General features: G+C 37.0%; 2 protein-coding genes and 1 pseudogene across 2 annotated transcripts; all 3 read right to left on the bottom strand.

Annotated features, from left to right (window-relative positions):
* Positions 1-434: 434 nt before the first annotated feature.
* LOC114518714 lies at positions 435-1,140 on the bottom strand (annotated as a pseudogene).
* Positions 1,141-19,178: 18,038 nt separating this feature from the next.
* Positions 19,179-20,153, bottom strand: LOC114518713 (protein ANTAGONIST OF LIKE HETEROCHROMATIN PROTEIN 1-like). Its single transcript, XM_028538714.1, has one exon. The coding sequence runs from the start codon at positions 20,151-20,153 to the stop codon at positions 19,179-19,181; it is 975 nt and encodes a 324-aa protein (XP_028394515.1).
* Positions 20,154-25,063: 4,910 nt separating this feature from the next.
* Positions 25,064-25,771, bottom strand: LOC114518712 (ATP-dependent DNA helicase PIF1-like). The gene has a single exon (XM_028538713.1). It carries the CDS (start codon positions 25,769-25,771, stop codon positions 25,064-25,066), a length of 708 nt encoding a protein of 235 aa, XP_028394514.1.
* Positions 25,772-25,828: the final 57 nt, after the last annotated feature.

Here is a 25,828-nt window from a genome sequence, read left to right as displayed (position 1 = left end):
ATAAAAGTGTTCCAAACAAAAAAAATTTGGCAATTTAATTTTAGGTAGTTATGATTAAATCTACTGCTGATCACAGCATAAATGATTTTGTCAATGTATCACACACACAATGGAGGCAGAAGGTTGCATAAAGCACCACAAACACAAACAATATCATCAGCAAGTGGGACCAGTGAAATTGGTAGTTCATTTTTGAGAATATGAAAAACTTTCATCCTACCTATAACCTGCTCCACATAAATCCTGACATTAGCAATATTAGATGTTTTTCTAACATCGGATGGTAACATCTGCATGGACTTTGCTAGGTGGGATACATAATGTAGCCATATGCATCATTAGTTCTTCCCTGATCTTAAACCCTCTTGTCTGCCATAATCTCATCAAAAGGCTCAACAAGGTTGAGAAATCCAGAATCACGAACAATGAAAACATCAGTTGCTCTGCCACCATATGCTGGGGACACATACAAAATGGCACCATTAGGAGTGATAGCGACTAAAACCTTGTAGGTATAGTGGTGCTTATATTCACTCCACATAGTTGCTGCTAAATCTAACTAGGTGTGTTGGTAAAGCACTCAAAGCAATCGATGATACATCTCATCTTTGGATAAAGTGCTTTGAAACACTTTGGGAGATTTTCCTTTATTTGAGCACGGGTAGGCCAAATAATCAGTACTGCCAGCTCTTTTGACATCAACTTTATCCAAGTAATAAATATACTGCTGACAGAACCATCTGAAATTTTAAACCTAAATGCCAAATCCAGGTTCATCAGAGCAAGTCTAAGTTTCATTAATGTCAATAAAAACTCTTCCTCCAATTTAAGCTTTCTTGGTGGACGACGTCTACTTTCAACACCCACTGAGGCAGCATATTCTTCAAATGGAGATACTGGTCTAGATTCCCTCTGTGTCTGTTGCGTACCTCTCCAGTATTGCATATGCAATGCTTTTGGAGACAGATGTTCAAATATGCAATGGAATGCTTCAGTTGAAGGGATCCCTGTATAAAACTTAACATCACACTCCCTGGTGAGCTGTTCAAACCGCAGTGGGACCATAAGTGAAGGTGGTTCAAAGTCAGAATCAATAGTGTCTGACGATTCAGGACCTGAATGCTGTTCAACTTGCTGCATCTCAGTATCCTCACCAGGTTCCTCAGACGTACTGATGTTTATCCTTCTGCGTTTATATATATATATATACATATATATATATATATATACATATATATATATATACATATATATATATACATATATATATATATATATACATATATATATATATATACATATATATATATATACATATATATACATATATATACATATATATATATATATATACATATATATATATACATATATATATATACATATATATATACATATATATATACATATATATATACATATATATATATATACATATATATATATACATATATATATACATATATATATACATATATATATATATAATATACATATATATACATATATATATATACATATATATATATATACATATATATATATACACACATATATATATATACATATATATATATATATACATATATATATATACATATATATATATACATATATATATATACATATATTAATACATATATATATATACATATATATATACATATATATATACATATATATATAAATATATATATATACATATATATACATATATATATATACATATATATATATATACATATATATATATACACACATATATATATATACATATATATATATATATACATATATATATATACATATATATATATACATATATATATATATACATATATATATACATATATATATACATATATATATACATATATATATACATATATATATAAATATATATACATATATATATAAATATATATATATATATATATATATACATATATATATATACATATATATATATATATACATATATATACATATATATATATACATATATATATACATATATATATATACATATATATATACATATATATATATATATACATATATATACGTACATACGTACATACATACATACATATATATATATATATATATATATATATATATTATATATATATATATATATATATATATATATATATATATATATTCTGATATTAACTAACTGTCAGAATAATGAATACATGTATATAAATTAACATGTTTGTAATGTGTCTAAATTGTTATCTTGCTGGCCATCTAACAATGGATAATTGGATTGTTCATAAAACAATACTGGTATTTCTTTTAACATTAGACAAAGAGTGGCTAGCAATATACTCTATATTATATATATTGTCTAAATGTCTCATTAAATGTTTTCCATTTCCTTTAGGAATTTGTTGATGCTTACCCTTCTTTTGGCATCCTCATTATTTCCCAGAAGTTTGGCTTCAACAAAGGCAAAGAAATTCCTCTTTTTTCCAGGGTAGCTGATATTAAATGCATAATATGATGCAATGAGGATTACCAAGCCATTAATGAGGTTGGTGTTAGGAATCTTTGTAATTTTTTCCCTTCGGCTGCCAAGTACAAGGGTGTTATTGACCCATTATCTCCAGCACCAATCAGCATAGGGGAAACAGAATCTGTAATCGCATTGTCAATTGATTCATCTTCTTATGCAAATGAAAAAAAGATAGAAAATCAGGACATTAATACATAATAAATTCTATAGAACAAAGTAGGGAATGTTTAGGTTTAAATTTCTTTGTTTATTTGCTCAAAAGATGGAATCACTTGAGTACATAACATTTTAATATAGCATTATTTGATGTGCAACTATTCCTCAAATCTTTATCAGATTAAACTATAAATGAAATTAAAACCATACCGAGCAAATTTTAATTACTGATTCTTCAATTGTCATTTTCTCTTTCAGCATGGCTTGCAATAGCATCACAGAGCCATCCTCTTCAATATCTGAGGGTAAAAAATTTAAAATACAGTATTACTCACAATATTACAAATCTATATATCAATTTGCAATTTCAAATACTTGCATGAAAATCCACTTCTTGACAATGAATGAAGACTGTGTTTAGGTTAAATTAATAAAAAGGCCCGGAACTAAACAGTAATTTACATTACTCAGCTTCTAAAGCCGAGATTAAATTAACGAAGACCTATTTCAATCCTCAAATTCATTTCATGCTTTATAGAATTTTGGCTAAGTGGGGCCATGCATGCCTGGTTAATTTGCACTAGCTCCTAAGAATCCGGGATCCATTGTGTTACTCTAAGACAGATAAATCATTTTGCGCACCAGCGGCGAGAAAGGGAACCCCAGATTTGTGGCATGCACACTTGTCCTTACAATCTGGGATTCTCTTTGTCTGAGCTAAGGTCACTGGTGCACAAAATTCTTTGGCTGTCGAAAAATAGTGCAATGGATCCCGGATAGACAAATTTAGTGATTGTGCAAATTTAAGTTAAGGGACGAAAAAAAAATTATTGTCACAGTTGGAAAGAGTACGTCAAAATGAGTAAAACTGCGACGTTTGGTGTTGAAATCTTTTAAAATAAGGATATGACAGCAATGCAAAGTTAATCACTTCCTGCCATACAAAATATATAAAATGTGCAAACTTTGCATGGCTGTCATATCCTTATTTTATAATATCTCAACACCAAACTTCGCAGTTTTACTTATTACATTGGCAGTATTGGAATGATGTGAACTTTGGGTGCTGATTACTTTCATAATTTAAAACCATGCAGTGGGGATGATTGATATCGATAGATAATAAAGCCTAGGATATACATCGTATTGGGTCACATAGAGTTAATGCAATTCAAACAATAGCATCTCATCAACATTGCCATCTCATGTATATATTGTTTGAATTGCATTAATTTGACGCGACTAAAATGCAACGTTTGACCTAGGCCTAGGTCATCTCGACATTATATTCGATGTGGCGTAAAATTTTTAGGCCTTCTGCTTAAAGCTGCGCCTGCTTTCTACTTAAAAATTTTTCTAATGGCGCACATGTACGCACGTAAAGGTTAAAACTTTCCAAGTTAATGTTATGTAATTAATTTTATGTCATCAAAAATACACTAAATCACCCTCAGAACCCAACCCTTTACAGAGGCGTAGCTCAAAGTTAATTTGAGGGTGTATATTCTTATATTTGTCTTATGCATGACCAATTCTTTGCACGCTATAATAGTTCCTGTGGTATTTAAACATTAGTATATAAATCAGTATACATTCCCCAATTAAGCGGTCTAGCTACGGCTCTGACTATATATGTATATATATAGCTACAGGGTGTATATAAAAAACTGCAACCCACTTAGTATTCATACATGTTCGCTTTCAATCAATAACAAAAGATTGGAGCCCATGGAAATTATTAAGGGTTGCGGATTCTATCATTTAATTGCATGCATGGTTTAAAATTTTATGTGAGTGCATGTATAAGTCAAAATTAAAACGCGCGGCAGCGAAAATTTGTCCGAAGATCTGAGCACCAGACTTACCAGACTTTTTCTCTTGCTCTTCTCTTATGAGCTGCTCCTTTCTGTTAATGGTTGACAGTACTTTTTTGCATGATTTCTTGGAGTAGGCAAGGCTGATGACATTGTTTACTAACTTGTTTTATAGGCTGCTGCCATCTTCCTGCATACCCCAGATTCTTCCACCTTTTCAAATTCTGCTTTTATCTAGATCAATGAAGTATGATTATTTTAAGCAGGTATGACGTTGCATATAGAATGTATTAGTCGAAGTTGCAAGCTGCGAGGAACGCTAGACAGAAGTCCAAAAGAAGTTATCAACTTTCGAAGACTGAATTGGTGAAGCTAGAAAATATGTTTTTTAAATGCTTCAGTAATTAATTGCAGGGAATATCTTTAGGAAATACCATTGCATTGGAGTATCCATACATGCATGGAAGTCCTAAAACTTTACACACCTCGGATACCATCCTTTAAGCAGGATATTGTTCCAACAACACTGTTAAAGTTGTTGGACTTTTTAGGACGGTCTGTCTTCTCGACTGGTAGCTGGCGTCCATCAACTCTCTTATTAGGGCCATGTTTCTATTGCGGGATTTTGCCATTTCTTTTTTCAGTTAGTTTGCGTGGTCCTGTATCATTTCTTCATTTTCCGCATCATAATCAACCACAATATCCTTTTTTTTTCTTACTAGGCACACTTCTAGGGAGAGATTCTGAGGAAGTTGACCCTGGTACCATACTCTTGCGAATAAGCCGCCTTCTATTCTTGAATCGATTTTTGATCGATTGTTTCCAAGATACCTATATATATAAACATTGCGAACGATTGTTAAGAATGTTTAAAGCTGTAGCATTATTTAGTCAATCATGCGTTGGTAGGAGAATCAATGAGGAATTTAAAATTTGGGTATAGGTGTTTACTTTTTTCGCCAGATATAGATCGAGTATGCTTCCTCTATGACGCAAAAAGGAAAGTATTACTGAACCTACCGTTCCACAACCAATCTTGTCAGCAAGAAAAGAGTAGGTTGTTGTAATTTTAAATGCGACGTATTCCCTTTCATGCTTCTTCGGGAACATAGTGTGGGCTTTTATTAGGTCACATATATCACGATTGAACTCGTCCGAATTGAACCTGTTAAATTTTTACTTTCCAATGCTTCGGCTACCCCAGGAGAAAACTAAAGTAATATTAAACAAAATGTTGAATCAGGTGAAGTCGGACTCACAATACGTAGATATGAGATATGAAATGATATCAGTTTTTTATATCATCGTGTAATGCTTCTAACGAGTAAATTAAATTTTCTTAATATATATACCATTGTGTGGCTGTAGCGGATCATTTTTCAAAATAACATAATTAGACTTCTCGCCATGGCGAATATTTCGCCATTTTGGGGCTATTTCTTAAAATTGTGACCATACTGGCATGTGACCAAAGTGTTTTATCGTTAAAGTGTCTAATTAGAATACTATTGCCTTGGATTTTCATGCCATGCAAGTATGTTCTTAAGAATTCAACAAATAATTTTGACCCATATAGCTGCATTATCCAGGACACAATATCCGCATTTTCTGTGGAAATGATCTGATTTGTATGAATTGTACGTAATAGTAATTTGTATACCTTCTTTGGTAACTCGAAGGAAGAAAGCCACTTATTGTCTGGCGTAAAGTCTTCCATTGTGAAGGTGACAGGGGGAAAAGTGTCACTGGTTAGCTGCGAATTTCCATTGGTTGTTGTTAGAATCTTCGGTATCTCCGGCATTACTTCAGCATGGATGGTTATCTGCTGCATCTCGGAGAAGTCGCTTACCATTTGAATGACAACATCACTCCTCTGTCTTCAGCCTGAAACTCCACTGGTTGTGACTCGATGGTGTTACCAATGCCAACGCACGTAACGCTTTTTTAATTAACACGATCTGGCCTCCTGTTATGTTGCAAGCTTTTAGAAGCTCGTCGCTTGTGTCCTGAAGAATGTCAACTGTGTCCAACTAGAAGTATAGCATTATATATAAGTGTATATGTCACTTCAAACACCCCCAACTAAATTTCGGTAGAAGAAAGTAGTCTCGTTTTGGTGTAACTCCCAAAAAAGGCCTTTTCGAATAGCTTTATCCGTAGTATGCAGTTTGATGCAACTTGTATTTAGATAACATTAAACCAAACAAAACAAAGTGGCCACTGTGAACAAAAGCGCGCATTTTAGTAAAGACAGATAAAGACTGCATACTCTAGCTTACTTTGACTTGCAATGAAATGCAAATATGCAATGAAAATAAACCAGAGAATCACACAGGCATGCGTCATTTAATTACACATACAAACACATTGTACAAATACCGGCACTCACACGCCACAGAGCACAGAAGACCTGAATCAAAATGGTATTATTAAATATAACATATGTACTTATATAGAGAACAGTAAAGTGTGTTAGGGTGAACTGTATGTGCAATGATCTTTGTACGATTGTTCGTTTTCGCGATAGCTTTTCAGCTAGTATCATCGGCATCTGGTTCGTTAATGTATATAGTCCGAAGTGTTTTTACTGCCTGAGAAGACTGAGTATTGACATTGACTCGTGTTTATGGTCGTAATTTTTGTTATCTCTTGATATTGCATTGACAGAAAAACAATTCTAATCGTTTTCATTGCTTTGTTAGCTTCTCAATAGCTAAACCTGATAGACATATTTCTGCCACATTTAATTATCGATTTTAATCTGGCATAAAATCACTTCTCTTGTACTCATATATATTATTCATCTGAAGGTGCAATATGCAAGTTCCTATTGTGACGTATTAGTTACCAGTTTCCCAACTTCGCTGACTTCAAAAACTTTTGCCGTTAAAATTTGAAATTTTCTAACTTTAGCGCTTCCAGTGGCGTAGCTGGAACAAAAATTGGGGGGGTGAATATTCATATATCCTGTTCTGACCTACGGATTTCTTTTGTAATTGCAGTAGCTTACAATAGAAATCCGTCGGGCAGAACTGAATATATGAATATTCACCCCCCCCCCCCAATTATCGTTCTAGTCAAGCAGTTCCACTGAGCACCTTATTTGATTATCTCCGCGAAGACAAACTCAATTTCAAATGTGATTACTACTTTCGTAATCTATGTTTTACGGTGATTCTAAGTATATGAATTCCAATTTTATGACGTGGGTACTTTTCACTGTTTCAATCAGTATCAGTGTTGTATTAAGACTATTATTAATATACTTTTAATGGAATGCGGTGAGTGAAAATTTACTTGACCGATTGATAAAATCATGACAGATGATTCCTTGAATGTTGTATAACGCATACTTGTCTTTGTGCGACATTTTGCCTGTTTTTTCCCTATACCTATACATAAATTGTCAAATTTGTCATACACATTCCGCCATTGTCTAGCTTTTGCCCCAGTCCACTACACTGAAGTGAGCTGAAGTATTATAGAATGTAGTCATCAGGAACCCGTGTAACATTTTGGGGGCTCATGCGGGAAATTTTCACAGTGAAATTCGTCAAAACAAACCGATGATAAAGCAGGAACGCGAAACGTAATATGAGTGGTGTACTTGGAGACAGAATACATTGAGATTTAAACGGATTTACTGTTCATACAGCTGGAACTTTGCATTCGAAAGGTACATTGTTATGTTTGTTTGAATTGTGTAAGTTATAAGTACTGCAATAATACATTTTAAAGCGAAATGGCTGACTCAGAGGTCGAGGAAAAGATGATCGAACTAGAGTCAGAGATGTTTACTCTACAAATAGAAGATGTGTTAAAGTTAGCAACTGACATGAAGATTAACGAAGCCAGTACTAAGAATAAGAGTAGGTTCGTGATTCTAAAGGCTTATACGGCAAGATATCGAAGAGTAAGTCGCCAGCTTAAGCGATAAAGCTGAGATTGTGGACTATCTTAACAGCATTAAAGTGTTTCTTGGTCCACCCGCCCTGGAACAAAAAAGTGGCGAGTTAGAAAGCCAGAAGGAATCCCCAGAAGAGCCAGGCAGTAGCAAGAAATCCGAGGAAGAAATCCAAGTTCTAGAATTGCAGGAAGAAATTGACAAACTCTTAAGCAAACAACAAGTGCTCAAGTCTAAATTGGGGAGTCAACAAAAGAAGTCTACAAAGGAAACTGGGGCTGCAAAGAAAAGTTCTAGTCAAGCCGAGAATGTTTACAAAATACCTGGCACAAGCCTGGAGACGAGTCTTTTACACCGTGATTTTAAAATACAAGGGGTAATCGGTGAGCCCGGTCAGAAGGATAAGTTGGGGTATCAGTCGTTGATATCCCAAATTGAACCTGGTCTAAGAAAGCAATACTCGGAACCCGAAATTGTTAATGCAGTGATCCGGGGGGGTACAGCCTGGTCTCCCTCTGCGAAGTTATCTGGAAAGTGTCTCTAAACTGACCTTGCCCAAGCTCAGAAAAATAATTCGCTTTGATTTCCATGAAAAGAGTGCGACTGAGCTCTATTAAATCCTAGCTAATATTACGCAGGACCCAAAAGAAGACCCCCAATCCTTCCTTATCAGAGCCCTCACCATCTGCCAGAAGATTATTTTTGCCTCAAAGGAGACTGATAACACCATAACCTATGATGAGAGCTCAGTTCAAGGATTGTTTCTACATGCACTGGAGACTGGTCTTATCGATAAGACCATTCGTGCGAAGATGAGACCTACCCTCAAGAATCCTGGTGTAGCAGATGAAGATCTCATCGAAGCGATGAATGAAGTGATGTCTGCAGAAACCGAGAGAATAAATAAATTCAATTTCTCGGGAAGACGAAAACCAGCAAGTGTATCTACCTTGGAGGTGGCCAATGAGAAAGCCAAAGATAAGAGAGAGGAGGGAAGAGTGTTAGCTGCTCTAAAAGCTATCCAAGCGGAGATGGCAACAATGCAATCCTCAGTTGGTTCGGGCATCGAAGTCGGCGTTTTCTAGCAGCGTTGTCTGCGTAAAAAACCCATTCCGGATCGCCATCCAATACCGCATATCCAAGAGACCTTGGACAATCTGGGGGGGAATCAGTGGTTTAGTGTGCTTGACCAGGGGAAGGCATATCACCAAGGGTTCATGGACAGAGATAGCCAACCTCTGACAGCCTTCATAACCCCCTGGGAGTTATATGAATGGATCCGAATCCCATTTGGTTTAACAAATGCGCCTGCAAACTTCCAGAAGTTTATGGAGAACTGTTTGGGGGACCTCAGAGATAATATTTGTATCCCATACTTGGACGATGTTATCGTTTTCTCGAAAACATTTACCGAACATGTACAAAACATGGGACAAGTCCTTCAGCGGCTTAAAAGTTACGGTGTAAAGCTAAAGCCAAAGAAGTGTAATTTGTTCAAGAACGAGGTGTCATTCCTAGGACGAATAGTATCGGCAGATGGATACCAAATGGACTCCAAAGCGACCGAAGCTGTTCAAAAGCTTAAGGGAGTTACGCCAAAAACTGTTGGGGCAGTTCGCAAGATAATGGGCTTACTCGGCGTCTACCGGCGGGCAATTCAGAATTTTTCGAAGATTGCAAAACCACTTTATGATCTGCTGTCGAAAAGCAAAAACAAAAGCAACAAGGACACCAATGGTCAACTACCATCTAAAGCACCAATACAGTGGAAAGACGAGCATGAAAACGCCTTGGGAATTCTCATTGAAAGGATAACGTCTCCGCCTATTCTGGCGTATCCACGATATAGCGACCCTTTCATTATACACACAGCTGCCTCGCAAGACGGGCTGGGTGCTGTGTCAGAAACAATCAGGGGGGTTGAGAGTCATCGCATACGCGTCTAGAACACTCACCCGGGCAGAAAAGAACTACCATCTCCATTCAGGAAAACTTGAATTTCTGGCATTAAAATGGGCTATAACCGAACAGTTTCGTGATTACGTGTACTACTGTCCGAAATTCACAGTGTTCACCGACAATAACCCCCTCACCTACATCCTCACAACAGCCAAGCTTAATGCCACAGGGCTGCGATGGGTCGGTGAGCTCTCAGACTTCAATTTTGATATCAAATATCGTCCTGGTCAAGTAACACAGACGCAGACAGCCTATCCAGATTTCCCGGACATTTCGAAGAATATATGTCGTCATGCACTGGGAGAGTATCGCAGGAAGAACTTCATGCATCTATCATGTCCATTCGTGCCCTGGGTAGTGGTGAAGCGATTTGGCTGACTTCGTTCACGACCAGAGAACGAATGTTAGATGACGATGGTGCTTTTCTCAACCCGAGTTGTAACCAAAAATTGTAGAAATAGCAGGGGAACAAGACAAAGATCACAGCATCAAGCGTGTAAAAGAAGTAATTCAATCTCGACAAACCCCATCTCCCAGAGACCGACAACGTGAGAACCCCGAGGTGAGACGGTTTCTGTTCGAATTGCCAAAACTGCATCTAGATCCTAACTCTGGTATCCTGTACCACCGGTCACAAGTGGTTTGCCCACAGAATTTGCGGCGTCAAGTGCTCAAGGAACTACACAAAGATATGGGCCACCTCGGAGTCGAGCGAGTTCTAGCACTAGCGAGAGAACGCGTCTACTGGCCATATATGAGGCGAGACATCGAACACTTTATCCATCAGGTTTGCCATTGCTTGAAGGACAAACGACCAGTACTTCCCACCCGTGAACCCCTCCACCCCATACCCACATCTTCTCCCTTCCAGTTGATTGCCATTGACTACGTCCACCTTGTGCATAGTTCAGGAGGCTACGAATATATATTGGTTGTCGTCGATCATTTTACGAAATATGCCCAAGCCTACCCTACCAGAAACAAGTCAGGCACTACGGCTGCTGAGAAGATATTCAATGACTTCATACCACGTTTCGGATTCCCCGAGAAGCTCCATCACGACCAGGGTAAGGAATTCGACAACAACTTGTTCAAGCATTTGGAGAAGTTGTCTGGCGTGAGTCACTCACACACCACGCCCTACCACCCACAAGGCAATGGTCAAGTCGAACGAATGAATCGCACCTTACTCGGAATGCTTCGAACACTGTCTGAGACGCACAAGACTCACTGGAAGGACCATGTTGCCAAACTCGTACATGCGTACAATTGTACTCGCACGAAACCACGGGTTATTCCCCTTTCTTCCCTCTATTTGGACGTTCTCCACGACTACCCATTGATCGTGCATTCAATCTTAACAACGAAGTTGGAATGACCGACTACTTGCAATACGTCACCAAGTGGAAAACTGCTATGAATGAGGCATATGCTATAGCTTTGGACAGAACAGGGATAAATTCAACCCGGAGTAAACAGCACTATGACAAAAGTCAGATCAACAGCCCTACAACCTGGAGACCGGGTTCTCGTTCGTAACCTGACACCAAGAGGAGGTTCAGGAAAGTTGCGATCGTTTTGGGAGGAAGAGGTACACATTGTTCAATCAAGAAAAGGCCCAGATAGCCCGTTGTACGATGTCGTATTGGAGACGAAGAAGAAGAAACCTCGCACATTGCATCAGCAACATGTTGCTCCCATGTGACTTTTTATCCTGTGAATCGTTTAAACCAGAACCGCAGAAACAACGTGCCCAGCAACAATCACGAAGAGAGGAGACATCGGTCGACATCATCCCAGTGGAAGACGAAGATGAATTCCCGTCGGTGTCCCTTCAAGTCCAAAGTCAACCAACGATTACTCAGACAGCAAGTCAGTCAGCCGAAGAACGATCAGAAATCGAAGATGGCATGAACAACGAAGAGCGAGTGGAGAAGCCACAGTCAGAAAATACAGAGGAAAACCATGACACAGCAGATCATTATTCTATTGGGGATGACGTGGCTCAAGAGGGAACTGATAGAAGTGGAAGAGCCACAAGAGGTAGAACCAAGGGAAGTACCTGAACCTGATAACACACCAGCAACACCACCAGAGAACAGTCGCCACCTTCCGCCAAGAAACAGACAAGTTCCACAACACCTTGGGTACTATGCGCCAGGACAATCAGCATGCTATTTTTGTGGAGCAGTTATTACGCCAGTTGAACCACAATTCCCGTACCATCAACCCGAAGTACAACCTTACCAATTCCCAATACCCTACCAAGACCCCTTACCCTTCCAAAACCCCTTACCTCGAAACTACCATTACCCAGTTTTCCCCATGCCATGGTATTAAAACGACATTCTATTAGAGATTCATGTTTATTATTGAAAAAAAGAAAAAAAACACAGAAAAACTTGGTTAAGAACATCACCGGAAGATTTGGACAATCTAATCAGTAGTTATCTTCCAAGATATTACATTATGTTAAATCAGTTGGACGGTAGTGAAAAGAGTGGAGTGACAGCAGCCTGATCAACCCAAACATTGTTCCATTGGGTGGAACAAATGTCACAGTACAAGAGTTGAATGTATTAGGAACTGATTTGTAACATTAGATCTTTAAAGATTGTAGAAATGCCAAGGTGGCATTTATTTGAACAGGGGAGAGTGTAAGATGAGTAATTTAATATGAGTTACACAAAGTATAGAAATAGGTGAGCGCACCCTAGTATTGCGGGCATAGAAAAGCACATGTAAGAGAATATAACATAGAATAAAAAGAGATTCTCTTTCGGCGAGATTTTCCTGTATAAAAAGAAATAAAAGTGTTTTTAACCACGTTTGATGAGCTGAAGTATTATAGAATGTAGTCATCAGGAACCCGTGTAACACAGCCATAGGGAATTGTGTAAGGTCAAGTTCAACTTATGACGTCAAGCTCAACTTACCAGATTAAGGTCAAGATCACAGTGGTCACTGTGTTGTGGCTCCTCTGTGCTGTGGTCCAGGCAAACACTCAAACAGTTCAAGCCAAAGTTCAAACATGGTCTACCGTTGTAACTTCTTGTGTGTCCAGCATACATCAGAAATTCTTTGTGGTTTGATATCACATCTTGGACGTGTTCACCAAAACGACCGCAGTTTCCATGTTCTATGCAGAATCGATGGATGTCCAAGGACATAAAAAAATTTCCTCACATTGAAAAGGCACTTCACTCAGAAGCATTCCGCTATCCTTGAGAGGGAAAGAGTTAGGGTACAGTAGGATGAACAACCCAACCATCCTGGAGATGATGAGGACAATAACAATGGCGGAGATGGCAATGATAACGACGACTTTAATTTTGAACTTGAGGTGGCCCAGTGTAGGCGTTCAAATGTCCTCAGGCTCCTTAAGATCAAAGACGAAGCAAAGGTTCCTCAGACAGTCGTGGATTCGATGGTTTGTAGTACCACCCAGGTGGTTCAAAATAGTGTTGAAGTTTTGTACTCCAGGGTACAAGAATGTCTGAAGAATGCTGGTTTGCAGCTTGAAGATATCCCTGACGAATCCAGCAGCATCCGAAGACCATTTGAGGAGTGCCAGAACGAAAACTCTCAGCTACAATACTACAAAAAAAATTTAGGAATGGTGGTAAGTGTGGTATTATCAAATATGCCTCATATCTCTGACACCAAATACCTTTGTACGTTAGATCTGTAGCTAAAAATGTGCCCAAAATACCAGATTGATTTTAACCCCATTTTTCTCTTTCCTTAACATATTGTTTCCATGGCACTTTTCTGGATGAAAAACATTTAAGATGGTTTTAAAATGCCTATCCTTAACATTATGAAACAGGAGCCTGAAAAGGTTGTCATGGGTCGCTACCACCAGAAAATCAGAAAAAGAAACAAACTTGTAGATGTTGAGAAAGAGGACAAGGCATATTATGTCCCAATTCTAAAGAGCATTCAATAGCTCTTAACAAATTATGCTGTTGTTGAAGAGGTTTAAATTTGTTTATCAATTTGTTGATTTCCAATTTGATGCCATGCAAACATTATAAAATAAATATTTAGATTGACAACCCACACAACCGTAATGATGGCTTACTGCAGGACTACTGTGATGGTGAAGAATTTAAAACATGTACATTTCCTACACAACCTTTCAGGCACAGCATGCATATCAGTCTCAAACTTCAGAAATGTAGTCTACTTGAACTGAGACATTTATTTTGATCATAGACATGCTCTTCAAATATTCCTATTTTTTGATGAGCTGGAAGTTTGCAACCCCCTTGGATCCCAAGCAAACACTCATAAAATTGGTAAGCTTGTCTAAATTAACAGAATATTTTGTGCACTCATAAAATTTGTGGACATAAAATTTGGGATATTGATGGCTTTAAACATAATGCATAAATTGAACAATATGTACATTTCCACAAGATATTTACACAATGTATTTACCTTTATAATAATTCAGGCAATTTCTATTACAACCTTGGGAACATTTCACCAGAGAAACAATCTAGTCTGAGTGCTATACAACTCATAGCCATCATCAACAGTGAAATATGGCATTGATGTCATCCTTGAACTCATCATGAAGGACATTAAACAACTTGAGGAGGTAGCATATATGCTTCTGGGAACCTGCAATTATAATGAAGTTTGACAAGTATATACAGGGTGTATAAAAAAATGTCCCAAATGTAAAAATTCCGTTTTTCAGGATATTTTGCAGAATTTGGCAAATTTTTCTGTTCCTAGAGATAGTTAAGACTTATCTGGTATACCTAGGCCAAGTTTGGTTTTTCATTAACAAAATTATGTTACCGGGGGGGTGGTTCCTTTCCACTGATATTGCGAGGGCTTGCGCGCAAAAATGTGAAGCTGAAATTGAGATATTATTTAGATGTCTAAAAGTAGGAAAGCTTTTTAATAAACTGTCAAAGTTTCAGGAAAAATAATGCAAACTGGGAGCAACACGCGACGCCTAAAGGTGACAAATATTTCATTGCGCGCAGTGGATTAAATGCATCGTTGATTTTAGCGTGACCGATCTCATACAAGGTGGGCAAATGAATAAATTAAAGCGAGAAACTGAACACAAAAACAAAGCGATTTATTTGTGATGTTAATCCTCAGCATGTCCACCATTTCATTCTAAGCAAACTGCGGCTTGTCTGAGCATACTAAACACTGAACAGCGAACCATTTGTCTGTCCATTTGCCTAGATTTGCCGGTGGTAGCGTATAGGCGATTTGCAAGAAAGAATTTCGAACGAAATGGATAATTTGAGGCAGGACAGACAAATGTGGTTCGCCGTTCAGTGTTTACGATGCTCAGACGAGCTGCAGTTTGCTTAGAAAGAAATGGTGGAAATGTTGAGGATTAACATCAAGAATAAAAATCTTGTTATTAAATCGCTTCGTCCTCTTGTTCAGTTTCTCGCTTTAATTTATTCATTTGCCCAGCCTTGCATGAGATCGGTCACGCTAAAATCAACGATGCATTTAATCCACTGCGCGCAATGAAATATTTGTCACTTTTAGGGGTTGCGCGTTGCTCCCAGTTTGCATTATTTTTCCTGAAACTTTGACAGTTTATTAAAAAGCTTTCCTACTTTTAGACAGCTAAATAATATCTCAATTTCAGCTTCACATTTTCGCGCGCAAGCCCTCTCAATATCAGTGGAAAGGAACCACCCCCCCGGTAACATAATTTTGTTAATGAAAAACCAAACTTGGCCTAGGTATGCCAGATAAGTCTTAAATATCTCTAGGAACACAAAAAATTGCCAAATTCTGCAAAATATCCAGAAAAACTGAAATTTTACATTTGGGACATTTTTTTTGATACACCCTGTATACTGATGCATAATGATATAATTTAAGCTTATTTTATCTCAAAATTCATTTAGGATACTGGTTTTGAATTTGAAGTACACGGTGAAAAGAGCATCTTCAGGGGAACTATTGCATATGCCTCAGGAGATAACCTTGGATCTCAACTATTGGGGGGGGGGGGGTTTAAGGAAGGATCTCAAGCCCATCGGACATGTAGAGAGTGCATGGGACTTGCAGAAAAATTCAAACTAAGGTAAAGTTTAATTAATGTAGACATCCACTGAAATTGGCAAATAGTTCATTTAACTTTTTTATAACTGAAACACCCTTCACCCTTTATTCACAACCAAAACAATTGTGGTGGGTTGAATAAACCTCCCAAAAATTAAACCAGCATGAAAACCAAACTTATGAAGCAAAATTTTGTTTTATACCGTGTAAACTGCGTATAAGCAAATTATTAACAAAATAGTGCTCAATATATCTTTAATACCTAAATTTGTAGTTTCATGAATCAGAATTCACATTAAGAACAAGGGATGGCTATGATGTTCACTGCAGACATCTTACTTGTGCTGATTATTTCAGTACTGCATATGGCTTAAATAGGAGGTCTCCTTTGAACAACTCAAAGTATTACCATGTAGTTGGTGGACTACCTGCCGATGCCATGCATGGTGTCCTAGAAGGAGTGCTTCAATATCATACAAAAGAGCTACTGAAGTTCTGCATTCTGAAGCAGAAAACTTTCACCTTGGATGAACTTAATAAAAGAAAAACTTCCTTTGATTATGGGTAGGTAAAACAAATATAATATTGGTTTTATAATTATGCATGATTTCCACAGATCATGGTAATTTTATCAAAATGTGTCTAAGGGTGTCTTGGAAGTTTTCTGATTGAGCTCTAAGTGGTGGCTTACAACTTCTTTACAGTCATGACTTAAAAGGGTTAAGTAGTTGTGATGACACAAACAAAATTTGGACACTTAGTTAATATACAAATAACAAAATACACAATTGTTATTATTAGTCATTAAACAGTCAGTAAATACAAATTTATGCATGACTTTGTCCAAACAAAATATGTTGAATTTACAATGAAATTCAAGTTGAGAACTTGGCAAATTATGTACATAAATTGAAGAGAGTTCAACGAATGTTCTAAAATCGAGTCTCAAGCACACCATAGTGTAACTATTGTTGCTTAATTTTGTTACATTAGTTTATAACATCAAAATTTCTGTGTGGTCTCATATTAAATGTCTGTCTCTTATATTCAAGAAAGGAATACGCAAAGCTGAACATTATTAAAGCCCCGCACACACAAGCAAGTTTTCCTTGACAAGTTTTATTTGCCCGTGTGTACGCACGAAAATTGACAATTTTTCCTTCACAAGGAGCCTTGTTCAAAAGCTAGTCATGCCAGCTTTTCAACAAGGAAAAATGTTCGTGTGTACAGCCGTCAAGGAAAACTTGACAAGGAAATGCGCAGTAGGCTACTGCGCATCAATATATTCGAGCGGCTTTTTGAAGTTTCATAATTTTTTTTTTTGTTGAAATTCGGTCCTTTAAGAATTATTATGGCAGTTTCCTGGACGGATTCTGCTGTCTTTATTTTATTGGAAGCCCTACAATCCAGAGAAAGTTTGTGGAACACGGGTATCACAGAATATAAGGACAAAAACAAAAAGAAACGTGAATATGATGAACTGCTTCAACTTTTGAAAGATAATTGTCCTGCTGTCAACTTAGCCGCTTTAAAAGGTATTATATAATTTTATTTTGTAAATTAATGAGGAAAACTGAAAAGCAATACAAATTAGATGTTCTGACTATATATTGTTCTGACTATACATATGTTTGCCAAGTTGGGTGCTTTGCGTCTAATTTTAAAATTTTCAATTGAAAGGTAAAATACAAAGTTTGCAAACGTCTTTTAGAGAGGAAGTGCGGAGGTTAAGAAGAGCCAAGGCACGGGCAGTGGTACAAATGATGTTTATGCTCCAAAGTGGAAGTTTTATGAACTGTGCAAATTTTTGGAGGATGTTGTATTGTCTAAGAGAGCTACAGTTTCAAACGTATCCGCTCCCAGTCGTTTGAATGATTTGGATGGTGAAGATGATGATGTTGATGATGATAAAGTTTCAAAAGAAAACTAACCTCAACAAACAATTGTACCAGCCTCTTCAGATGTCCAACATCCAACAAAGAAAAAGCGTACCTCCTCATGGATGGAAACTGCAGCAAATGCCCTAAATGAATTAGCTAAAGGTGCAACCACTGAGCTACAAGATGAATGGGAAATATTCGGTAAAGATGTTGCCAGTTCAATCCGCTCCCTTGGGAATTTGCATTTGCAGCGCAAGGCCAAGTTTGCTGTCCAACAAGCACTTTTCCAGATATCAGAGCCAACCCCTGTAACCCCTCCTTTTGCTCCCCAGTCCATGCAATATGGCCAAATGAATGGTCAAGGGAGTGAAATGTCACAAATGTTCAATTATCCACCATTGCAGAGTATTCACTATAGAGATTACTGACACTAGGTTTTAATGTTGAAACAGTTTGAAAAAGTTGTTTTTGTTATTGTATGCAGTGGTGGATTTACTGGGGGTGCATGCCCTCCTTAATCTCTACAGGAGGAATGCAAAATTAGGTGGGGCATGCCCCCAGATCCTGCTAGGTGGCTCGCACTTTCAGCACTCAATCGCCTGCTTAAGTCACCCTGGTGCACACCCTAAAATTCAGGGATGGATCCACCACGGATTGTTGAAGTAGATAAGTTACAACACTGTGTTAGTTGTGGTTTTTGTATAATTTATAAATATTCTGTACACTCAATTAAGTTACACTCAATACATTATAAAATAATTTCACTTAAAATATATATTTTGTTGTTAATAATTACATAATTTTATTGTTGTACAAATATTGTATTAAGAATGATTCAATAACATTAATTTTCAATTTAAGGTATACATCTTATAAATGATTTGAAATTATTCAGTCATTTTCCATTGAAAGTCAATAGCCCCTTCATTAAAGAAATATTCCTTTAATGTATCGCGCACCTGTCGAGCTTGTAGGGTGGAGGATCGTTCGCGTGGTGTTCTTGCCAAATTACTTAGTGGAGAATCATTAATTAGACTTCTCCATGACCCAGGGGTGGTGTTTCCTGACCCATCATCTATATCCATAAAACCAGATGGGGAATAAACTTTATCTTTTTTCATAGAGAGAAAATTGTGCAGCGTGACACATGCACAAACAACTTGCATTGCATTTGGAACATCAAGTTCCAATGTGCAAAGTAACACTCTAAACCTGGAACACATGATACCAAAAGCATTCTCGATTATACGTCGAGCATGGGAAAGGCGATAATTATAAACTTTTTCATCGCCCATTGCACTACGATGAGGGTAAGGTTTTTGCAAGTTTACATCAAGAGCAAAAGCTTCATCGCCTATTAAATAGTATGGGACTGCCAAACTTGTTCCTGGTAAACAACTTGGTTGGGGAAATAGCTCTGATTTACATAATGAGCTTAGGCTACCATGCTTAAAAATCCCACCATCTGATTGGCTTCCAGCATCACCTAACTGAAATGCTATAAATTGTGCATTTGCATCAGCTACACCCAATAAAACAATACTAAAATGGTTCTTATAATTAAAATAGTCTGAACCCGTATTTGGGGGAGCACGGATGTTAACATGCTTTCCATCAATGGCTCCCACACAGTGGGGGAATTGCCACTTTTCTTCAAATTCTTTAGCAATTTTGAGCCACTGTTCCCTGGAAGATGGAACACACAGACATTCGTACAAAGCTCTGCATACTTCTGGGACTATTTGTGAGATAGTGGAGGCAGGAATGCGGAAAGAGTATGCCAAGTCTCTGTATGATGCCCCTGCAGCCAAGAACCGAAGAGTGAGGGATAATTTTTCATGAGCAGAAATTGCATCCCTCATGTTAGTGTTTTGTCTCTGAATAAGTGGCTTTATCTTTACCAGAATTTCATCAAAGGTTATTGGTTGCATTCTGCAATAAAAAAACTTTTACTCAATCCAATGTACTATATACCTCAGAAACACTTCAGAAAATCATGGCACATGCAGGGGCCATATTTCCATAACTGCCAAAATTGTAATTTACTTTTATCATTGTTATTGTAAACTTTACTGGACAGCAAAACAAGTCATATCAAAAGGCACTCAATTTACAAAATTATTCAATTACTAACTAGAAATACATGCATGCAGTAACCCCTCGCCGGTTCTTAATGCGATAACATAATTTCCAAAAATCGGTGAAAAATAAATTTAATTAAAAAATATATAAATACAAACTATGTTACAAATTCACCAAATTTACAGAATAATAAAAATAACAATTTACATATTAATTTAAAACAATTTAAAAATTTAATCAATAACAATAGCCCCGTTTACATTACAGTCAATTTATCGGCACGGCACGGCTAAAATTGGTACCCGTGCCCAATTTTAATAGGGAGCTTTAGCAGTGACTACGAGTACGACTACGAGTACGAGATTCGTCATTCTCGCGCGTTGTTTGCTTAAGCCATCAGCCAAAACTCGTAGTCGTTGGGCTTTTGAGTACGAGTTTTTTGATAAATTTCGTACTCAAAAGCCCAACGACTATGAGTTTTGGCTGATGGCGTAAGCAAACAACGCGCAAGAATGACGAATCTCGTAGTCGTAGTCGTTCGTACTCGTAGTCACTGCTAAAGCTCCCTATTAGTGTTCAGGCTACGAAAGCAAAGGTCGAGCACAGATGAAATACGCACTCATTTTAGCCGTGCCGTGCCATTAATAAATTGAGTCTAGTGTAAACGGGACTAATAAAACGTGAGAACAACACGAGGCTACGTTGACATACAGTGATTTATGAGCAGCTAGTTGAAAACAATATTGTCTCGTCTTTAATGTACTGATAGCTCATTGTTTTTTTAAATCTTATTAAACATTTGTATACCGGGCAAGATGTTCAACGTGGAGATTTCAATTAAACTGTATGTCAACGTAGCCTAATCTGCACGTTTGAGAAGTTCAAGCAAATCAAGCATTGAACTTCTCAAACGTGCAGTTTGTAAACTGCATGGTGGGTTTTATTGCCCCAGTTTTTTGTGGCCCCTGTCGCTGCGGACACACGACTTTCGTGTGCCCTCTTCGGCCACATAACCAACAAACAGCCCCTATAAATAAAAAATGTTATTATATAGCTTTGAGTTAACTGTGAATTGGTGATAGAACTGCAGAATAATCACTCGGGTCACCAGTTGGAGAAAGAAATAGCCTAAAACATTATTGTCATATATTGCGATGGGCAGCGTCTATACTACCATCTGCTATCTAAGAATAGCCCTGAAGCCATGATTATATTGTTTGTGAACCAGTGACGTAACAACTGACTATACATTACGTGACAAATCATAAGGTACTGTATACATACGTGCGTCGCATGTCGCGGCTCGGTGGCCACGAAGGCCACATTTGTAACACCGCCCTAATATCAAGAAATGATATCAAGAAATAATTGGTTTGCAGGCTACCAAAAATCTTGAGTTAACTGCATGACCATTATCAATTAAACTTTACTAACCTCTCATTTGTCCATGCAACACTAAAAAGACAAAATATGATATTGAGCATCCTGACAATGCAAATTTGTTGAGTAGCATCAATGGGAAAAACCGGAAACAATTGTTGTGGATATAATGAATCATACAGTACCTCTGCCTCTTCCCCCGAACCGCCCAGGGCGTGGGTCATTATCTAAAATAAATAAATAAAACAAACTTGGTTGACATATTGCATAAATCCATGTAATGATAGGAGGCAACCTTTTTAATTTTAGAGTTTTAAATTGATGACAAAAAACTTGAACATGCATCATCATCACTTAATACATAAAATTAGTAATATAGAACAAAGTAGCTGATACATATATACTGTCAAGGTTTGCATTAACTTGCAAGGCTTGAGAGTTAAAAATATAAGTTAGTTCATTTCAATATATATCAAGATGCAATTGCTCTACTATACCTTTCTAATCATAAAATGTTAAACAATATAGGCAGTATATACAAAATTTCAAAGAACATATTATTTTGTGCATATTCAATCAGCATACCAGGCCTTTCTTGAGGTGCATGACCATTGTCAATTGAACTTTACTAACCTCTAACTTGTCCATGTAACACTAAAAAGACAAAATGTCATATTGAGCATCCTCATAATGCGATATTTTTTGAGTAGCATCCAATGACAAAAACTGGAAACAATTGTTGTGGATATAATGAATCATACAGTACCTCTGCCTGCCCCCCGAAACCGCCCAGGGCGTGGGTCATTATCTAAAATAAAAAAATAAAACAAATTTGGTTGACATATTGCATAAATCCATGTAATGATAGGAGGCAACCTTTTTAATTTTAGAGTTTTAAATTGTTGACAAAAAACTTGACCATGCATCATCATCACTAATTAATACATAAACTAAATAATATTGAACAAAGTAGCTGATATTACCATCAAAATTTGCATTAACTTGCAAGGCTTGAGAATTGAAAATATAAGTTAGTTCATTTCAATATATATCATCATGCAATTGCTTCACTATACATTTATAAATGGTAAACAATATAGGCAGTATATACAAAATTTCAAAGAACATATCATTTTTGTGCATATTCAATAAGCATACCAGGCCTTTCTTGAGGTGGAGGATTCACTAGATTAAATGAAAGTATTTCAGTTGTGCAGGGAAAGTATGCATCAATAAGTCACATAAATCATGAAACTTACTGGGTTGCTCATCTGGCCCCTGGCCGGCCAGGTCAGGGACTGCTTCAAGTATTTCTATAGTGAAAGAAAATTTGCATGTGTTATCCTTTTAGTGCTATGTGAAAAGACATACAAATTAACTAACTGTGACAAAAATAATATTTCAAATAGTTTTTTAATCATATTTACCATCATCATTATCAATATCAATGTCTAAAATCCAACAAATAATTGTTAAATTAGATTTTTGAACATTGGAAATGATCAACGACATTTTAATCAGTTGCTAATTTGTACATTCAGAGTGAAAGATATATAAATATGTGCCTATATACATACCAAGTATGAGTTCATCCTCATTATTCTCCACTAAAGTAGTTGGTAAAGTAGATGTACATATTAATACAATAATTGCACTACCAACATCATGAAAAAAGTGCTTTGTTGAAATAATTTTGCATCTTACTTCTTCGTCTCTTTAGATCTTTAGAGTATATATAAATATGCCATCAACATAAAAAATATATTGAGCAAAAAAAGTATGTAAAACAACAGCACCATATAGCGTACTCGAGGCAAGCTCAAAAATCATAAATACAAATATTAGTTTTGAAAAAATATATCTATTGTAATATAAAAAAACTTACATGTTTTAGATTTTTTTCAAAACTTCTTTTAATCTAAAATATAAGAAAAAATATAATATTTTCATTATTTCCTAAAGATAAAGCGCATCAGCCATCAGCGTTGCAAAAATCGACAAATTTATAAATGCTTTAAAAAAAGTTTTTGCAGTTTCTTCCAAAAATGTTTCTCCTCAAATTTGTAAATGAAAATGTCAACAAGCGAGAAGTGTAGTATAATTTATTGGGCGAACTTCGAAATGTTCAATATTTTATAAAGTTTTTTATTATGAATATGACTTACCGCAGTCCAAACAGTGACACAGAACAGGACGATATTTTCGCGCGCTTTTTGAAATTTATGCTATACGTGGATTTTGCGTGTACTCTTTTTCAGTCACCAGGTAAATCGCGTAAACGCCTACACGCACGAATTATAAAGTAAAGAGTTTTGAACAGTGAAACGGTTGATTGTTTATATTGTATCTTACCTTACCTGATTGATGTTCTAATGTTTTTTTAGTAAAACGAATAAACTTTAATAATGTAAATATCTGTACATGTCAACAGCCACCCTCAAAAACATAATACGTGAGATTATGTCTAGTAACAGGCAATGACACATGTTTACATGATAAATTGCCCTCCTCAAAAACACAATAGAGGAAATGTCTGTAACAATTTTTTAGCAAATTCATTTCCAAAATTGTGTCTAGTAACAGGCAAGTCTTTCCTCGAAAGCACATTGGTGCCCAGTATCATTGAACAATATATATGTAGCAACACAAACTTACAGCACAATCCATCCACCTGATTTTCAATACTTATGCCTCTGCTCAGTCTTTTCTGCAAGCACACGAAGTCGTCGTTCCGCTTCTTGTCGCTTCTTTAAATTTTTATTCCTACCAATGACTTTCAGACGATCAAATGTCATAGGTTCAAACACAATATCATGAATTGATCTTACCCTGGATGTTGCCACAAACGTGCAGCCAGCAACTCTCTCCCCTTTACCTAAATCAACAACAGCCTTGGTTAGTGTCTGTCCTTGGGACTTGTGTATCGTCATTGCATACCTCAGCCGCAAGGGCAATTGTTGTCTTGACAAATACTTTCCATCCGCCATCCACTCAAACAGTCTTGGAGGCACAGGTATACACTTTGAACATTCTTGTAGAAATGCAGGGCCAGAATATGCCGGAAAATGAACCAGTACTGCAATCGGTAGATTTGGTGGACCCATATTCTCTGCAAACCAAAATTGCTCAACAGTTCCAAAAGAGCCATTGCAAAGACTGACTTCTGCCCAAAGGTTACATGTCAGCATCACTTCTGCTTTGGTTGACAAAAAGAGGACAGCTTCCAAACCATCAGCTTCATCAGAGGTTGCCGCACTTGCACCCCAACCGGAATGCCTTGCTTGAATTTTGACCAATGGTTGTCCAATCTCTAGCAACTTTCATAATTATATTCAGCGACACTTTTTTTATCAAAGTACAGCCGAATAGCATCACTAAATTGATCCATTGAAACGTTAGGTCTGGAGTGCTGTATTAATAGTCTCCAGTCCATCTCGGTAACTTGTCCATCTCTCATTCTCATCAATAGCGCCCTGAATGCAACTACTTCTGGGTCTTCACCAATCTGTCGCATGACCTGCTCTAAAATGACTACATAATCAAATGTTAAATACATACTGTGACCATGGTCACTGATTACAGATCCATTACCTGCAATGTACATTGGCCTATCGCCTACAGCAGGTAACTGGCCGAAATCCCCCATTAGGATAATCGACATGCCACCAAATGGGACATCCTCTTTTCCTGTACCTGCACGTAGTCTGTTGTCAAGCCATGAAAGCATCTTATGTCCAATCATTGACATTTCATTAATAATGAGAAACCTCTTACCTTCCAATCTGAGCTGCAATCTCTGTAAGGAATCACCCTGTAATTCTCTGTATTCCTGAATCGGAAGTTGAGCAGCGAAATGCAAAGTTTGACCACCAATACTGAATGCAGCAATTCCAGTGGTTGCTGTGACAATACATTGGTCTTGCAATACTTGCTTTAGGGCACTAATTAAATATGTCTTACCTGTGCCAGCAGTACCACTTACAATCATATGTAGTGGTTCACATTCATCATTAGCCATGGATGCAGTGATAATGTCAAATGCCAGTCGCTGTTTGTCATTCAAGGTCCCTGGGTC

This window comes from Dendronephthya gigantea, unplaced genomic scaffold (genome assembly GCF_004324835.1).
Source record: "Dendronephthya gigantea isolate DGI-Jeju-01 unplaced genomic scaffold, DenGig_1.0 000011F, whole genome shotgun sequence".
Lineage (NCBI taxonomy): Eukaryota > Metazoa > Cnidaria > Anthozoa > Malacalcyonacea > Nephtheidae > Dendronephthya > Dendronephthya gigantea.
The sequence above is the reverse complement of the archived record's forward strand: the minus strand, read 5'-3'. Positions and strand labels throughout refer to the sequence as shown.

Excerpts from the sequence above, each read along its gene's own strand:
- LOC114518712 (XM_028538713.1), bottom strand. The coding sequence starts at position 25,771 with ATGGCTAATGATGAATGTGAACCACTACATATGATTGTAAGTGGTACT.
- LOC114518713 (XM_028538714.1), bottom strand. The coding sequence starts at position 20,153 with ATGAGGGATGCAATTTCTGCTCATGAAAAATTATCCCTCACTCTTCGG.